This window comes from Macrobrachium rosenbergii, chromosome 32 (genome assembly GCF_040412425.1).
Source record: "Macrobrachium rosenbergii isolate ZJJX-2024 chromosome 32, ASM4041242v1, whole genome shotgun sequence".
NCBI lineage: Eukaryota > Metazoa > Arthropoda > Malacostraca > Decapoda > Palaemonidae > Macrobrachium > Macrobrachium rosenbergii.
This window is the reverse complement of record NC_089772.1, coordinates 12,772,125-12,789,836: the sequence shown is the minus strand read 5'-3', so window position 1 is coordinate 12,789,836 and position 17,712 is coordinate 12,772,125. Positions and strand designations below refer to the sequence as shown.

The 17,712-nt window shown below is 37.8% G+C and overlaps 1 protein-coding gene across 1 annotated transcript in view; it reads left to right on the top strand.

Moving 5' to 3' along the window:
* Nucleotides 1–806: 806 nt before the first annotated feature.
* Nucleotides 807–17,712, top strand: part of LOC136855703 (uncharacterized) — a 39,847-nt gene continuing 22,941 nt past the window's right edge. Inside the window, exon 1 of the mRNA XM_067133019.1 lies at nt 807–1,953. Within this exon, the coding sequence (XP_066989120.1) occupies nt 1,064–1,953 (890 nt within the window). The 5' untranslated portion in view covers nt 807–1,063. The remainder of the gene's footprint in view (nt 1,954–17,712) is intronic.

Genomic DNA, 17,712 nt, shown 5'->3' with positions numbered 1-17,712 from the left:
TATTCTATTTAAGGTTAAAGTTAGCAATAATCGTACTTCCGGTAACGATACAGGATATGCCACCACCGGGCCGTGGCTGGAAGTTTCATGGGTCGCGGCTCATACAGCATTATACCGAGACCACCGACAGATAGCTCTATTTTCGGTAGCCCTGATCATATGCTATACAGAAAACTCGATTGCACCGAAGAAACTTCGGTGAATTTTCAATTTGTTTTTTGATGAAAATAATATAAAATCACTTTTAAATTTAAAATTTAAAACCAATTTCAATGTTCAGTAGATGATGCCCTCGATGTAAAATCAAGATTCCATTACTCTGAATTCCTCTCCTCTGGAAACTTTATCGTTAGGTTTAACTTTATTACCGAATGGTAGAAAAAAGAGCAGAATAAAATAGCAGCTCCGAGGAATAGTAGAATGCACTTATCAATAAAATGAAGGAAGTCAGATCTAAAGAAATATACTGTTCTAATTAATTGCTAGTCAAATCTCGTTCGAGGAGAAGTCGACTCGACCCGAAAAGAAAAACAAAGGAAACGCGATCACTCCCTTTTGCCCGTTCTGGTATTGTAGTTGATTGCCCGAGGGAAGAGAGAGAGGCAGCAGGAGGTGACGTGGAAGCAATAACATCAAGGTTAATTCTTCTTTTCAGGTATCTTAATTTTTACCTTTTAATTGATAGTTTTTTTTTATTTGTCAGTGTGCTGCACTTATTTATTTTTTTCGCAGAAGCCAACATCCTTTTAGAAACTGAGGCATCCTCAGCCTTGGTGATTGGTCGGGCGCCTTTTTGTAGTGGGGGGGAGGGGGCGGTCAGTGTGGGCCCGGGGTCGCCGGAATAACTTCGGCTGGTGTTGTCGGGTTGTGCGTGTGTCATGTCGGCGGCAGCGGGAGCGGCGCGCGGGTCGCTCGGTTTCTGGGTGTTGGGTGCTACCGCAGTTTCGGGGCGTGGCTCTGTCGGTTGCTCTGGCCAATAGGGCGACGGTGGTGGCGGGAGCTGGCAAGGGCTGGCCACCGCCGCCCCAGTCACTGTCCGGCCACCGTGGTGCACGCACCCGCCATGACGCTCGACCCCCGGCCCCGAGTAGTGCCCACGTCACCCTCCTCCTCCTCCTCCTCCTCCTCTTCCTCTTCCTCCACCTCCTCCATATCGGGTATGGACCCGACGCCTCGCCCTCCCCCTTCCTTGTCCCCTCCGCCGTCTCGCCCGCCGCCGCCGCCGCCGCCCACACTTCCGGTCTCGTCCTTGGCATCCGCCTCGGCCCTCTCCATGGTGCCTCGGTCGTCGGCTTTCACAGCGGTCTTTCCCTCCGTCGGCCGGAACTACCTGCCCGACCTGACGGCGCTCAACCTGGCGGCCTTCGAGTCCTATCTCGCCCTGTCGGGGCTCTCCCGCCTCACGACGCACTCGCGCCCCTCCGACGCGCTCTCCTCCAGCGCCGCCAAGAAGTTCGACTTCTCCCGTCTGGCCGAGAGCGTCTCCGAGGGCGAGAAGAGAGTCGCGGGGAGTCCGCCGCCGCCCGCGCCTCCTTCGTCCACCACAGCCGCCGCTGCCGCGGCCGCGGCGGTGGCGCCTTTGATGTCCTCGGTGAGGTCGCTGCCTCTCCTCGCCGACACTTACCCTTTGCTGCTGAGCCCCCTCTACCAGTCCATGCTGGCACAGCATCAACAGCAGCAACAGCAGCAGCAGCAGCAACAGCAACAGCACCACCATCAACAACAGCAGCACCAGGCGCCGCCGCACCCGACTCTCGGCTACAGGAGATCGGCGACCGGGAGAGGCCGCGCCCCTCGCCCCAAGAAGCAGTTCATCTGCAAATACTGCAACAGGCACTTCACCAAGAGCTACAACCTCCTCATCCACGAGAGGACCCACACGGACGAGAGGCCCTACACTTGCGACATCTGCGGGAAGGCCTTCAGGAGGCAGGACCACCTCAGGGACCACAGGTGAGATTCACGCGGCGGAGGAGGAGGAGGAAGGAGGAGGAGGAGGATTGACTTACTCGCGGCGTCTTCCTCTCCCGGGGTTTCGTTCCCGCTGATTGATTCGTTTGTGCCTTTGCTCTGTATGTTGTTTTTGATTACACATGCGCGTTTTATACATACATACATGCACAAACATATACACATACATAATATGTATATATATACATATATATATATAATATATATATATATATATATATATATATATATATATATATATATATATATATATATATATATATATATATATATATATATATATATATATATATATATATATATATATATATATATATATATATATAATACACATATATACATACACACAAAGATAAAAGGCAATCCATCATTCAATAATGATTTCAGGCAAGATTAATTTTTAACGGCGACAGAAATCGAAGTTGTACCTGAGGTGTTCTGTGCATCCGGTAGCTGAGTAATGAAGTTTTAAATAACTTAATATCTTATATACACATTTTCCTATACGTTACTGAAGTATGAAATCATTCCATCTCTTGTAAGAAGAAGAGGAAGAAAAAGATTTTTTAGAAGAGCAGCGGAGACGTAAAAAGGCTAACGAATTTCGTTCTTACAACGGAAATTATTCATTCTTCAGCGAGGGAAAGATTCGCGCACTAGGAAAGTTAATATAAAATCACGCGAATGACATCCCACAATAACTAAGAATAATATCTGCTGACAAAAACTGATTAATAATAATTTTGGTAACTACGGTGGTGGGTGATAGCGATGACATTTATGACGTTGAAAGAAAATGAATTGATAGCGTGACGTTTTTAGTATATTTTTTGTTATCGTTTTACGAAGAATATTAATTTCAAAGAAAACTTTGCGTTATGGGAGCGCTTTTTTTTAAGAAAAAGAAAGACTGCTTGACTGCTAGGATTCTTGAATGTATTTATTTGGTACATACGTGCTTACATACATACACAAATAAGTAATATATATATATATATATATATATATATATATATATATATATATATATATAAATATATATATATATGTATATATATATATATATATATATAAATATTTATATATATGTATACTGTATATATATATATATATATATATATATATATATATATATATATATATATATATAAATATTTATATATATATATATATGATATATATATATATATATATATACATATATATACATATGTACACACATATATCGAGAGAGAGGAAGAAGAGAGAGAGAGAGAGAGGATTTATGCATATAGTATACGTACACATACGTAAAGTAGGTTAAGTTATAGGCTCTATAGGAAAAATTATATAAATACACAAAAACTCTATAAGTAAAAGCACATATCGGGTCGGTCCCTGTGGCATATCTGTATTATACGTACGCAGTCCTCTGTTGCATATTTCGTTCACTTGTTTCTGTCACAGCACTCCTATGATGTGTGTGTGTGTAGTATATGTATGTATGTATATATATATATATATATATATATATATATATATATATATATACATATATATATATATATATATATATATATATATATATATATATATATATATATATATATATATATATATATATATAGTGTGTGTGTGTGTGTGAAATACATCACTTCATGGCTCAACATTTTCGTTGTTTAAATCTTTACATTTTTTTTTTTTTGGCTTTGGATTTAATATCTTATATACCTCCTCAACTGCCCCTCCTCCCCTCCCCTCGCCCTCCCACCCCACCCTCCTCCAACCCCAAAAAATGAAGGCAAGGTTTCCTGTCTGTTGGAGAAATCTGAGCAGGTATTTCACTGACAAGAATGATGAACAACATTTCTTTAGACATTTTAGGAAACATAAAGTGGGTCTTTTCGATTCAATTTCTTTCCCTTCAGTTTATTTGTATCACATTAGTCATAATAATAATAATAATAATAATAATAATAATAATAATAATAATAATAATAATAATAATAATAATAATAATAATAATGCTAAAACTACAATCGATTAATAATATAATTGACATGTATCTCATGCAAATAAGTTTTATGATATATTCTATGGCTTCATTACTCGGGATTAAGAAAATGAGTTCTTTAATAATAATAATAATAATAATAATAATAATAATGCTAAAACTACAATCGATTAATAATATAATTGACATGTATCTCATGCAAATAAGTTTTATGATATATTCTATGGCTTCATTACTCGGGATTAAGAAAATGAGTTCTTTAATAATAATAATATTAATAATAATAATAATAATAATAATAATAATAATACTAATACTACTACTAATAATAATAATAATTATTATTATTATTATTATTATTATTATTATTATTATTATTATTATTATTCCAGACGTTTCATACAGGTGTTGAAATATATTTGTTATTAGCAACACTACAACAGAAATATATTTCAATTATTATTATTATTATTATTATTATTATTATTATTATTATTATTATTATTACCAAAGAGCTCAGTTCCTTAATCCTGAGTGATGGAGCCATAGAAAAAAATATTATAAAAATTACATGTTTGAGAGTCATGTTAATAATATTAATCGATTGTCGTTGTGGGATTGTTTTTTATAAATGTTGACCAAACGCAGTTGTAGATTCATTTCAAGTTAATAACAACCTCCTCCACAAAAGTGAGTTCTAGTTGAGTTGTGGAATTTTCAGTGGTATTTTTTTTTTTTGCTGTTGTGAAATACTTATAACATCGATATACTTTGAAAGAAGCAGAAATATTTATCTTCTTTCTAATCTTTTGTGAATTTTATAAAAAAAAATAACGCTCTATTTATCTATTGCGACTCTCTCTCTCTCACTCTCTCTCTCTCTCTCTCTCTCTCTCTCTCTATCTCTCTATATCTCTATATATATATATATATATATATATATATATATATATATATATATATATATATATAAATATATATATAAACACACACATTATATATATATAATTATATATATATATATATATATATATATATATATATATATATATATATATATATATATATATATATATATATACAATATGTGCATGTTATTTCAAGGACCCTTAAATTCATAAAGGTGAGACTATATAAATTATATATATATATATATATATATGTATATACATATACATATAAATAGCAGCCTTTTCTTTTTATGTCATCAAGTCTTCACAGTGCTCATTGCAAGGTCGCTCATCATTCTGTTTGCTTGCGGTTAAACTGTAAATTTGCACTTTAAAATTAACTATTCTTTTTATTGGCGTAAGGTCATTTTCCACTTATTCTCTTTCTTACCATGAAGACGTCTCAAGGAAACAACTCCTCTCACCTTTGTAATGTGTTTATCAGTCAGTATATCTGTGATAATACTTTGTTCATTAATCTGTGTATAATCATCAGAATTTTACCAATTTTAGATCGATCAGGACAATATATCCTGATGAATGTGTTCGTCTGCATAAGATCCTGGTTGCGTGATGTATCGTTAATATTATTATTATTGATTCATAATGCGTATCATGTTTATCGTAATGTTTGTACGCCCTTATACATGTCAAGGTTTCTGTCTCGTCATAGATATTATATCGTTCAGTTTACTTGTTCAGACCAGATTCTGGCTAATTTGTGTCCCGTGATAGTGAATGATCTACCAGGCCCTCTAAATAACATCTTGACTTCAAGTGGTTCCGAAAATCTATGACAGGATTTTTCGGATCTTTCGTAGATAGTGACCCCCAAAGGTTTTAACTCAGTATGTATCCACCTTTGCGGATGACAGTAAAAACATAAACAAAAGACTTTAAATATCATAAAGATAATGAAACCCAAGAAATATTAGTCTTAGTCCTAGATAAGGACCCCCGCACTTTGTTGGGGGTCACTCTGTAAAAATGATCCCGTTTTTCTTATTCCTGCCAACTGTAAAGAATCATTTGACCAACATATCATCTATGGTCTGTACTTGTGAACACCTTCGTCATGATATGTTTTTAGGAAACTTCAAGAACATGCACGCGCATAATTATAGCCTGTCACGACGGCTTTTATTGTCATATTCAAAGACGTTTGGTTATGGTTCTGAAACAGTACACCACAGAGCAGTGGAATCGCTCTTCAATTTCCCGCTTTGCTTTTACTGTCAACTCCCATTTCAGCGCTGAATGACCTCATTGGTCCGGGAGCTTGGCATTTGGCCTAAATTCTATATTCAATTCAGTTCAGTGAAGAGGAATTAACCAGTGAGGAAGATCATTCACTAACCCTGCTACTTTTTCTCAGGGTGGCAAAAATCAAGAAACGAGTGGAAAACCTTTATTATATCCCTTATCTGTTTCTAGATCATGGACTGATATCACCTCATATCACCTTAGAGTCCCAGGTCATTTTGTGACCAGTGAACTGATATCACCTGATATCACCTTAGGGGTCCAGTTAATTTTATGACAAATGAACTGATATCATCTGATATCACCTGATAATCTTATAACAAATGAACTGATATCACCTTAGGGTCCCAGGTAATCTTATGACAAATGAACTGATGTCATCTGATATCACCTCAGGGTTCCAGGTAATTTTATGACCAATGAACAGATATCACCTGATATCACCTCAGGGTTCCAGGTAATTTTATGACAAATGAACTGATGTCACCTAATATCAACTTAGGGTCCCAGGTCATTTTATGAACAATGAACTGATATCACCTTAGGGTCCCAGGTAATCTTATGACAAATGAACTGATATCACCTGATATCACCTTAGGGTCCCAGGTAATCTTATGACAAATGAACTGATATCACCTGATATCAACTTTGAAAGGTAATCTTATGACAAATGAACTGATATCACCTGATATCACCTTAGAGTCCCAGGTAATCTTATGACAAATGAACTGATATCAACTTAGGGTCCCAGGTAATCTTATGACAAATGAACTGATATCACCTAATATCACCTTAGGGTCCCAGGTAATCTTATGACAAATGAACTGATATCACCTGATATCAACTTAGGGTCCCAGGTAATCTTATGACAAATGAATTGATATCACCTGATATCAACTTAGGGTCCCAGGTAATCTTATGACAAATGAACTGATATCACCTGATATCAACTTAGGGTCCTAGGTAATCTTATGACAAATGGACTAATATCACCTGATTTCACCTTAGGGTCCAAGGTAATTTTATGACAAATGAACTGATATCACCCGATATCACCTTAGGGTCCCAGGTATTCTTATGACAAATGAACTGATATCACCTGATATCACCTTAGGGTCCCAGGTAATCTTATGACAAATGAACTGATATCACCTGATATCAACTTAGGGTCCCAGGTAATCTTATAACAAATGAACTGATATCACCTGATATCACCTTAGGGTCCCAGGTAATCTTATGACAAATGAACTGATATCACCTGATATCACCTTAGGGTCCAAGGCAATCTTATGACAAATGAACTGATATCACCTGATATCACCTTAGGGTCCCAGGCAATCTTATGACAAATGAACTGATATCACCTGATATCACCTTAGGGTCCCAGGCAATCTTATGACAAATGAACTGATATCACCTGATATCACCTTAGGTCCCAGGCAATCTTATGACAAATGAACTGATATCACCTGATATCACCTTAGGGTCCCAGGTAATCTTATGACAAATGAACAGATATCACCTTAGGGTCCCAAGTAATCTTATGACAAATGAACTGATATCACCTGATATCACCTTAGGGTCCCAGGTAATCTTATGACAAATGAACAGATATCACCTTAGGGTCCCAAGTAATCTTATGACAAATGAACTGATATCACTTGATATCACCTTAGGGTCCAAGGTAATCTTATGACAAATGAACTGATATCACCTGATATCAACTTAGGGCCCCAGGTCATTTTATGACCAATGAGCTGATGTCACCTGGTATCACCTTGCGTCTGCCTACCTGCGGCGAGAATTCCGAGAATCATTGATAAAATTTGTGGGTGTTAAAAACGAAAAGTGATATTAAACCCAATGGTATCAGTCAGCAAGCAATAATTTCTGTGCGCGTGACAATGCAAAGTCTGGGAGATTCTTCCTTATTAAACAAAATATTTGTCTTCAGGGGCTAAGGTAAAGGCTCAGTCTCAAAAGAATTTGGGGAGACCACAAACGATTTCAGGCCTCTGGAGAAGAATGACCACAGTCCGCCGAGATGGGGGAGATTACCTGAATGTTTTAGATCAGGGGGAAACCATTTCAAATGTAAGCACGATATTTACATTAAGAAGAATGTTTTCGAGTGACCATTTGGTTGACTGTTGGCGAATTGGTAAACAGTGGTAACATTTTCCATTTTGGGTTATTGTTCAGATGCTCATGTTTTCATTTTTGTTAACAATGTAATCAAAGTCGGTTCTTTTATTTTTGTACGAAGTTCATTCGGTTAAGGGATCTGTAAGTCAAATTCCCTGTAATAATTTAGTCTGAAGATTTAGCTTCCCCGTTCTCTCTCTCTCTCTCTCTCTCTCTCTCTCTCTCTCTCTCTCTCTCTCTCTCTCTCTCTCTCTCTCTCTCTCTCTCTCCATAACTAAATCACAGTAACATTTCTTCGTAGTTTTCTTTTCTAGAGAATGGTTGGCCTTAAATGCTCACATCTAGAAATTAAATCTCTGTTAAGCAATTTCTCTGCGCTATGTTCAGCAAAGTTTGCTTAATCGGAAGAGTTATGCGTCTGTTCAGGACTGCAATATCGAGGCGCTAAATGAATAGTTACGTGACAGTTAGCTGAATAAAAAAAAACAAATTATTAATGATCATCGGAAATGTAGTACCTTTTGAAGTTACTTTTATGTGTATGTGTATATATATATGTATGTATATATATATATATATATATACATGTATATATATATATATATATATATATATATATATATATATATATATATATATATATATATATATATATATATATATACATATATTAATTGTCACATACACCGGACATTGTTTACATTCACAAATACTAATCCACAAACTTCGATTAACATCTAATTCTGTATGCCTCGGGATACCTTACAATCAAGGGAATCATAAATTATAAGCTCCGTCACAGTGAGATTCGTACTGCCACCTGTTTGGGAAACAACGAAAGTACAGTGACTGTGACCGCTGAGCCATCTACGAATCCCATTGGTGACTTAGCACTTATCACTTATAATTCCCCTTGGGTGAAAGTTATTCTCGAGGTATAGAGAAAATGGATATTGAAGGAAACTTGTAGCTGAATAATTATATATATATATATATATATATATATATATATATATATATATATATATATATATATATATATATATATATATATATATATATATATATGAAGGTCGAATTGTTAGGAGTTCGTCTCACCAATCAAAGGATTTTGGTTCGATTCCCAAGCGAGCCGGAATGCCTTTTGCCCACCCTGACTCAAGCAGTGAATTATAAACCCTGATAGTTAGTCAGTTGTGGTGGAATGCAACTAAGGTGTACAAGGGCGAGGGCCTAACAAACTCATCCCAAAAGAATTTCAGTTCTCTCTCTCTCTCTCTCTCTCTCTCTCTCTCTCTCTCTCTCTATATATATATATATATATATATATATATATATATATATATATATATATATACCACTCTTAGACAAACAGCGTTTATGCAGACAAACACGTTTATCCACAAACTATTTACTTTTACAAGCAAGCAAAACATGAAAACAATTCTCCCTCGATTTCCTCTAAATCGTCCTGAAGCGCAACAAATGGAACCGAGGGAAGAATCTCTAATCCAGCGGGGCTGTTTTTGCGACGTTCCGTCTGATTACAGTTCCCGCGACGCGAGAGCGTGAACCAGGAATTCCCATTAAAGAAAGGTATACTCAATGGGGGGAAATCATGACGACTTTAACTGTAATTACGAGTTGTCCTTCCCCTTACGTTTCGCTGCACATGATGGGGGCCTGCGCGGCAGATTTCGGGACTGGCTTTGTCTGTTGGTTTTGGCGCGCACTCCGAGTGGACGGTCATTAAATGCCATTACTCGTGCGTTTGCAGATCAGTCCCGAGTCAGCTGATTGATTTCGCCAAAGGTTATTTGCATTATCCATTTGTTAGTCAGTTTAACTGATGGAAAGCTGGTGGCTTTACCTCACTGAAAGTAAGATATATGATGATGAATATCCAGATGCTCGCTGTACAGCAAATGAGAAACTTGCTAAGGTGAGCCGTTGATAAATGGTAAACATTGGCCTTCAGTTGGCGGAGAGCATTTTTTCAAGAGTTATTTTTCTGAAAATGACTTGACTGCTTGAAACTGTTCGTATGGTGGAAATATCTATCTATCTATCTGTCTGTCTAACTATATGCTCAGATAAACTTGTATATAGCTATACCTACATGCAAAATCATTTTCTGTAATCAAATAAATAAATAGAATTGGCATCTTTCCTCAGTGTTGACGAGCAAATTTTTTTATATAATTTCAAATAAGGACTTTATCCAGTCGAAAGTTAACTAGGTCTTGCAACACTCGCAAAATCATTTCTGTACAAAATCGACGGATTTTCTCACGAGATCCGAAGCTGCGACATGAAACGTGTGAAGGGAAGTCATTTCAGGTGGTACTTCCCGCTGCAACAATGTCAACATGACTCATGTTGGCAATGTAAACAAACCTTTTGTTTTACGACACCTTTGCATATGGGAAAGCTATTTTTTTCTGCTATTTCCGCGGAGAAACTTTTACATTTTAGGGGATGCGGATGTCACAGCCAAGAACGCGTTAGATCAGGGGCTTCCGACCTTTTTGTCCTTCTGTACCCGTTGGGCATTTTTATAGATTCCTGCGTACCCTTAAAAACGGGGGGTGAAAAAGAAAGACAATGAAATTGATGCCCTGATATGATTTTATTTGAAGTCTGTTTGTGTAGAGTAAAGCTTTGCTTATTAAAATGAGGAAATAAAAAAAAAAGACACGACATTGCGCAATCTCAATACAGATTACATGCATTGCGCAGTACTGGCTATTCTCTCAGACCCAATAATACCCCCTGAAGAGTACAAATGTACCACTGGGTGTACATGTACCCCAGGTTGGGAACCCCAGTGTTAGCTGATTCATAACAAGTGAGTTTTTGCAATTTATAACGTCCAGAAAGTTCCAGATGGTGTATTTTACGTCATCAAACGTGAAAAGGCTTAATATCACAACTACCTTTTGATAATTTATTTTTTTTATCCCTTCTGTAGAGTCTGGGGTTAGGAATGCGATATGCTGATTTAGATACTAACGTTTTGCGTAAGGATGACACAAGGTCCCAGCAACTAGAGATGCTGAATACTTCAAGGGAGAAAACCATGAATCCTAGTTCATTGTTACAGTTGAAACTCTCGAAATATTTAACTGTTAACTGATTCCATTTTAAATTTCTTAAGGAAGAGAATAATTATACTTTTATACTCAGAATGCAATATCTAGAGAATGTAACATGGAAAATTATGAAACAAGCTTATTTAAAAGTCCGTCAAGCGAATTATCTACAATATCAAGTGAAAACGGGAAGATGATTTTGTTGAGTGAGTAAACATTGAACCTCTTTCATTCCTTTTACTGCACCTCCGTTCATATTCTCTTTCTTCCATCTGACTCTCCACCCTCTCTAACAATTATCTCGTAGTGCAACTGCTTTGAGGTTTTCCTCCCGTTACATCTTTCAAACCTTCTTACTGTCAATTTCCCCTTCAACGCTGAATGACCTCATAGGTCCCAGTGCTTGGCCTTTGGCCCAAATTCTATGACCTTAAACATCGCAGATCGTAAAATTTCAAGATAACCTTCTCGTCGCCTAAGAGACTGAAGAAGTACCGAAGGCGCAATGCCAGGAAAAAAGTGTAAAATGTAGAAATGTATAACATTATTATTCACTGCAAAGTAACCCAAGTTTAACAATCTCCTTTGTATTTCATTTTCGGATCTTTCCTAGATAGTGACCCCCCGACAAAAAGGTTTTAACCCGGTATGTATCGACCTTTGCGGCGTGTTTAGTACAAGCCCGTTGGGGATGACCGTAAAAACATAAACAAAAAAGGCTGCAAGTATCATAAAGATAATGACCCCCCTTAAAAAATATTAGTCCTAGATAACGACCCCCAAAATTTGCTGGAGGTCACTATTTAGGAAAGATCCTCATTTTCTCCTTTTGACCAAACGATAACCACTAACTCTATTGGTTGTTTGTACCGCGAAGACACGCCGTTTCATTACCATACGTGCTAATTTTTGTCCACTTTTTTCCACTTGTGCTTTTTAAGCGAGGTTAGTCTTGGGTTCACTAACAATTACTTGACAGGTTGTATAACAGGGTTTAGGGTCTTTCACAGCCAGGTAATTATAGGACCAGGTAGCTACCTGCGCTACTGTCGGATCATTCATCTTGGACTGCACGAGACCTTTGGGAGAGAGAGAGAGAGAGAGAGAGAGAGAGAGAGAGAGAGAGAGAGAGAGAGAGAGAGAGAAGTAAACCTCGATGTTTCATGTCTTCTCGTTTTTTTATTCAATTGGGGCTTTAAATTAATCTTAAAGTGTAAAGTTGACAACGATGACAGAGGAAGAATGAGAGACCCAGAGAGAGAGAGAGAGAGAGAGAGAGAGAGAGAGAGAGAGAGAGAGAGAGTGTCCTCGATGACATGATGATGGAAACCCCATCGATAAGTTCACTGAGGCTGACCGTCCTAATCTTTCCTGCTTTTCTCTCTCTTCCCCGTGTACCTTTTATTTAGGGCAATTATCTTCCCAAAATAGTTTGTAGATAAAACGAGTAAAAAATGCGCCGAACTTTCTTCGGCGCAATCGAGTTTTCTGTACAGCGTATAATGATGTATGAAACTGTCAAAGAAAATTATTGTGACGGCTTTGTCTGTCCGTCCGCACTTTTACTGTCCGTCCTCAGATCTTAAAAACTACTACAGAGGCTAGAGGACTGCAAATTGATACGTTGATCATCCAACCTCCAATCACCAAACGTACCAAGTTGCAGCCCTCTAGCCTCAGTAGTTTTATTTTGTGTCATTTAAGGTTAAAGTTAGCCATAATCACGCGTCTGGCTCCGCTATAGAACAACACAGGCCACCACCGGGCCGTGGCTGAAAGTTTCATGGGACGCGGCTGAGATTTTCATGGGCTGTGGCTGAGAGTTTCATACAGCATTATACGCCGTACAGAAAACTCGATTGCGCCGAAGAAACTTCGGGGCATTTTTTACTCGTTTTATCTACAAACTATTTTGGGAAGATAATTTTTTAAATAAAAGGTAATGATTTTTCCAAATGTCTAAAAGTACCAATTGTTTTTTTCGGATCGGGGCGTCTTAGAACACGATTATTCACGGATCTAAAGCTTGAGTTTGTTTGTTTGCAAATGCACACGCAAGAAACAAAGAAAAATGAAACGAAGCAACAGTTAAAATGATCTTTTTTTCCCATTGGCACAAAGATTAACCTACCTGCAAATCTACCACAAAATCGTGATAAAAAATTGAAAAATGCTTTTAGTTTCCTAACAGATGGCGCCTGATAAGGCGAAGGGAAATATTTCTCATAGGTGTTTTGACGTGCAAGAGGGTGGAGGGGCCAGTCAAGGGTTTCCTGAATTTCACGATTTCCGGCCAAAATGCTAGAACGTGGGAGAGGGCTTCTACGTCACATTATAGCGAGATCCTTCGGATATGACGTGTCCCTGTGCCGGTCCTTCAGTTTTGAAGGAAATTTCAGGAATTTTAAGGCAACAAATATAATTTATAATATTATTATTATGAGCTTGCTGGAGCGCGCTACACGCGCTGGAACCCGGGGCTGCTGTCTCCCCTACAATCCCGATCCCCTACCTACCCCGCCCCAACCCAGGCGGACAAACTGGTTTGCAGGAGGAGGGTGGATGTCTCCCCTACATTCCCGTTCCCCTACCTACCCCGCTCCCACCCGGGGCGGACAAACCGGTTTGCCTTGAGTGGGTGGGTTGCTGTGTCATGTCTCCCCTACTGTTCCCCAGGGGAGGACAAACGAGATCAGATCCACCCAAATTTTATTACTATTGATAATTATTATTCAGAAGTTTAAACCCTATTCACATGGTACAAGCCCAAGGGGGCCACTGACTTGAAATTCAAGCTTCCAAAGAATATGGTGTTCATTTGAAAGAAGTAACGGAAGGTAACATTAAATACAGAAAGAAGAGATCAATTATTAGAAAAGAAAATATGAATTAAGAAATTGATAAATGAATGGATGAAAATGTAAGAATTATATTATTATTATTATTATTATTATAAAATATAACAAACCAAAGAATCTTTAAACTTCCATGTGTAAAACAAAATTCCAAATTTATAGTGTACTGGTAAAGAAAGACATAACTTCCTTTTGAATACGTGGCGTTGAATTGATTTGAAAATAAACGGGTCCCTTGATTTAAGGTCAACTTGAAGGGTATTAGGAACTATCAGACACGTCAATGTAAATTTTTTAACAGTGTGACGTAACAGCATCAACTTGAAGGGTATTAGGATAAGGAAATGTTTATTTTTTTGCTATCAGACACGTCAACTTATGTTAGGGTTTTTTAACAGCTGTGACGTAACAGCAAATTTATTCTGGTAGAGAGAGAGAGAGAGAGAGAGAGAGAGAGAGAGAGAGAGAGAGAGAAACTTGAAAGGTATTAGGATAAGAAAATGTTTATTTTTCTACTATCAGACACGTCAAATTATATTAAGGTTTTTATTGACTGTAACGTAACAGTAAATTTATTCTGGTAGAGAGAGAGAGAGAGAGAGAGAGAGAGAGAGAGAGAGAGAGAGAGAGAGAGATAAGTCGAAGAAATCCCTACTTGCCCCCACACCCACATGCCAACTTCCGCCGCCCACTGTCAAGGACACTGTTGACCCTGTGAATGGGCCTATCACTCGGTGAATTCGAGGGTCTGTAATCTCCGGCGCGAGGCGTGAATACAAAGTACAGTCAACACCTCTTAATTCTTTCCCTTTGAAGCTATGTTTGGAAAACCCTTTTAGGTGGGTATAAGAGGATCTCTCTCTCTCTCTCTCTCTCTCTCTCTCTCTCTCTCTCAGGTCTTGAATGATTAAATACATGATAGAAAATTTCGTGGACATTTACACACGTCTATGCTGAATGTTTGTTTGTAGGTAAATGCCTGCATTGCAGTGCTCTATATTCATCCTTATATTTTGTCCTATCGTGGGTCGTTTGTGGATTTACTAAGAGGCGGAACTTTATTTTACCTTGTACCTTATCATTCTCCGTTACTCGTTCCTTATTAATGATCAAAATGAACTGTTCGTTAACCTATGCTGTTTAATATTAAGTTTAGTGTTGTAGCTATTTTCTGTTATTTTCGTCGTTCATCTGTTTGCAGCTTTGCTTTCGATAGTATTTACATAATGATAATTTCTTTATAAAGTTATATCTTCATAAACCATTGGTCGGTGATGATTATTTCTTTATCAAGTTATATCTTCATGATTTCTTTATTTATTAATGGGTTATACGAATTTTCTGCCACGACCATTTCTTCACTCGCTCCAGCTGGATGCAACGAATTGGCCAAGGAGCTATTTTGCACCGACGAACATCAGCAATGAGGGTCAACGACTCATTAGCCACTAATGATGAAGGTCGACCTTATGATTTCCCCAGCCTCCCTCCCTCTCTCCCTCCCTCCCGACTTATTCTCTTCCAGGATGAAATGCGCGCCAGAAGAAAAGGATCGAACCGTTCTCTCGCCCGATGCTCATTTGTTCATGCGAGATCTTTCCTGCAGGGTCGAATAACAGGTTTAATTCTCCATTTACACTTGGTAAAGCACGAGTTGCATAGAATTCTCATCAGTGGCGTGTCGAACCTCCTCGATTGTGCATTTTTAATTTTTTCTCTCCGCCCTCAGATCTTAAAAACTACTGAGGCTAGAGGGCTGCAGATTGCTGTGTTGATCATCCAGCCTCCAATCATCAAACATACCAAATTGCAGCCCTCTAGCCATAGTAGTTTTTATTTTATTTAAGGTTAAAGTTAGCCACAATCGTGCATCTGGCAACGATAAAGGCCAGGCCACCACTGGGCAGTAGTTAAAGCTTCATGGGTCGCGGCTCATAAAGCATTATACCGAGACCGCCGAAAGATAGATCCATTTTCGGTGGCCTTCATTATACGCTGTACAGAAAACTCGACTGCGCCGAGAAAACTCCGGCGCATTTTTCCTTGTTATATTAGCATATCCATTCGCTCTTTTGTAACCAAACCATTCGTTTTTAAAATTCAGAAACTCTTTATTTGTTCCTCTGTACCATTTACGTCAGTGGGAAAGGGACCTCCCGTGATATAGAGAAAGACAAGGTATTACTGAATGCTAGCGTGTTTTGACCTTGAATTTTCTCGACCTACGAAGACAATAAACTAATCCCTATACTCGTACTTGTAGGCTCCTACACCACTGACGGAATATTGTGGCCTGGTGGCCTTCTGCATTGGGTCGCTGAAAGCTATAGTGTCCCAAGGACTTGTTCTAATTTCACTAATGTTCAAGCATTGCTGATTTTTAGCAACGTGGTGTTAATCAGTGCATGCGTTCGAATACAAGGATATATGTATATATATATACTCTGTATATATATAAATATATATATATATATATATATATATATATATATATATATATATATATATATATATATATATATATATATAAAATCCCACAACAAAGCTACAGCATACCTCTGTTAATTGACGATAGCTTAAAGAAGGAAAGCCTATCAAAGAGGGGAGGCGACACATAACACGACATAGTTGAATAATAAGATTCAAGCCTCCAGGCTCTCACCAAGAGGTACAATTGAGAGGCGGAACGAATCGGATCCCAGGTAGATGGAATCTTGGTTTTTCTTCTTCTTCTTCTTCTTCTTCTTCTTCTTCCGAGAGGCAAGGAAATTGTGTCTACGCTTTTACGATGCCGTTTTTTTTGTCTTGGACCAAATACGAACTTAATACTTTTTGTGTTTAATTTGCTGCGGATGTTGTATCTCTACGGTTTTTGCTGATGGTCATTCATAAAGAATTTTAATTCAACTCCCGTTTGTTGGCTCAGATGGTAGGCCAAACTGATTGATTGATTGATTATGGTTGCCTAAACTGGCGTCGCAACATCTAGGTTACTGACGCCGTAATAAGATTAAATAGGAAAACTACAAAAAGAATCTTTTAAAGTTTCACATGAGAAATATCTAAGGATATACATAAATCTATGGTGCATCACTATAATGCGCCCGGAATTAATAAGTAAAAAGCCACAATAATGTATATGAGCGATTGTATTTCCAACTTTTTTTTTTTTTTGTAATTCTGAAATACAATCGCTCATATACTATAGCTTTTTACTTATACACATAAATATTACGATATCTGTGTATTCAGTTATACTATACGTATACATACATACTGCATATCTATATGATTTGAAATTTTTTTGGATGGCCCGCCTCTTTAACAAAGACATAAAACTGTGCTGTATTACAATCCTCACCGAGAACTGTAGTAAGGATAAAATGTCCAAGGAATATAAATGGAATGGAATATAGAATTTAGGCCAAGAGGCCAAGCACTGG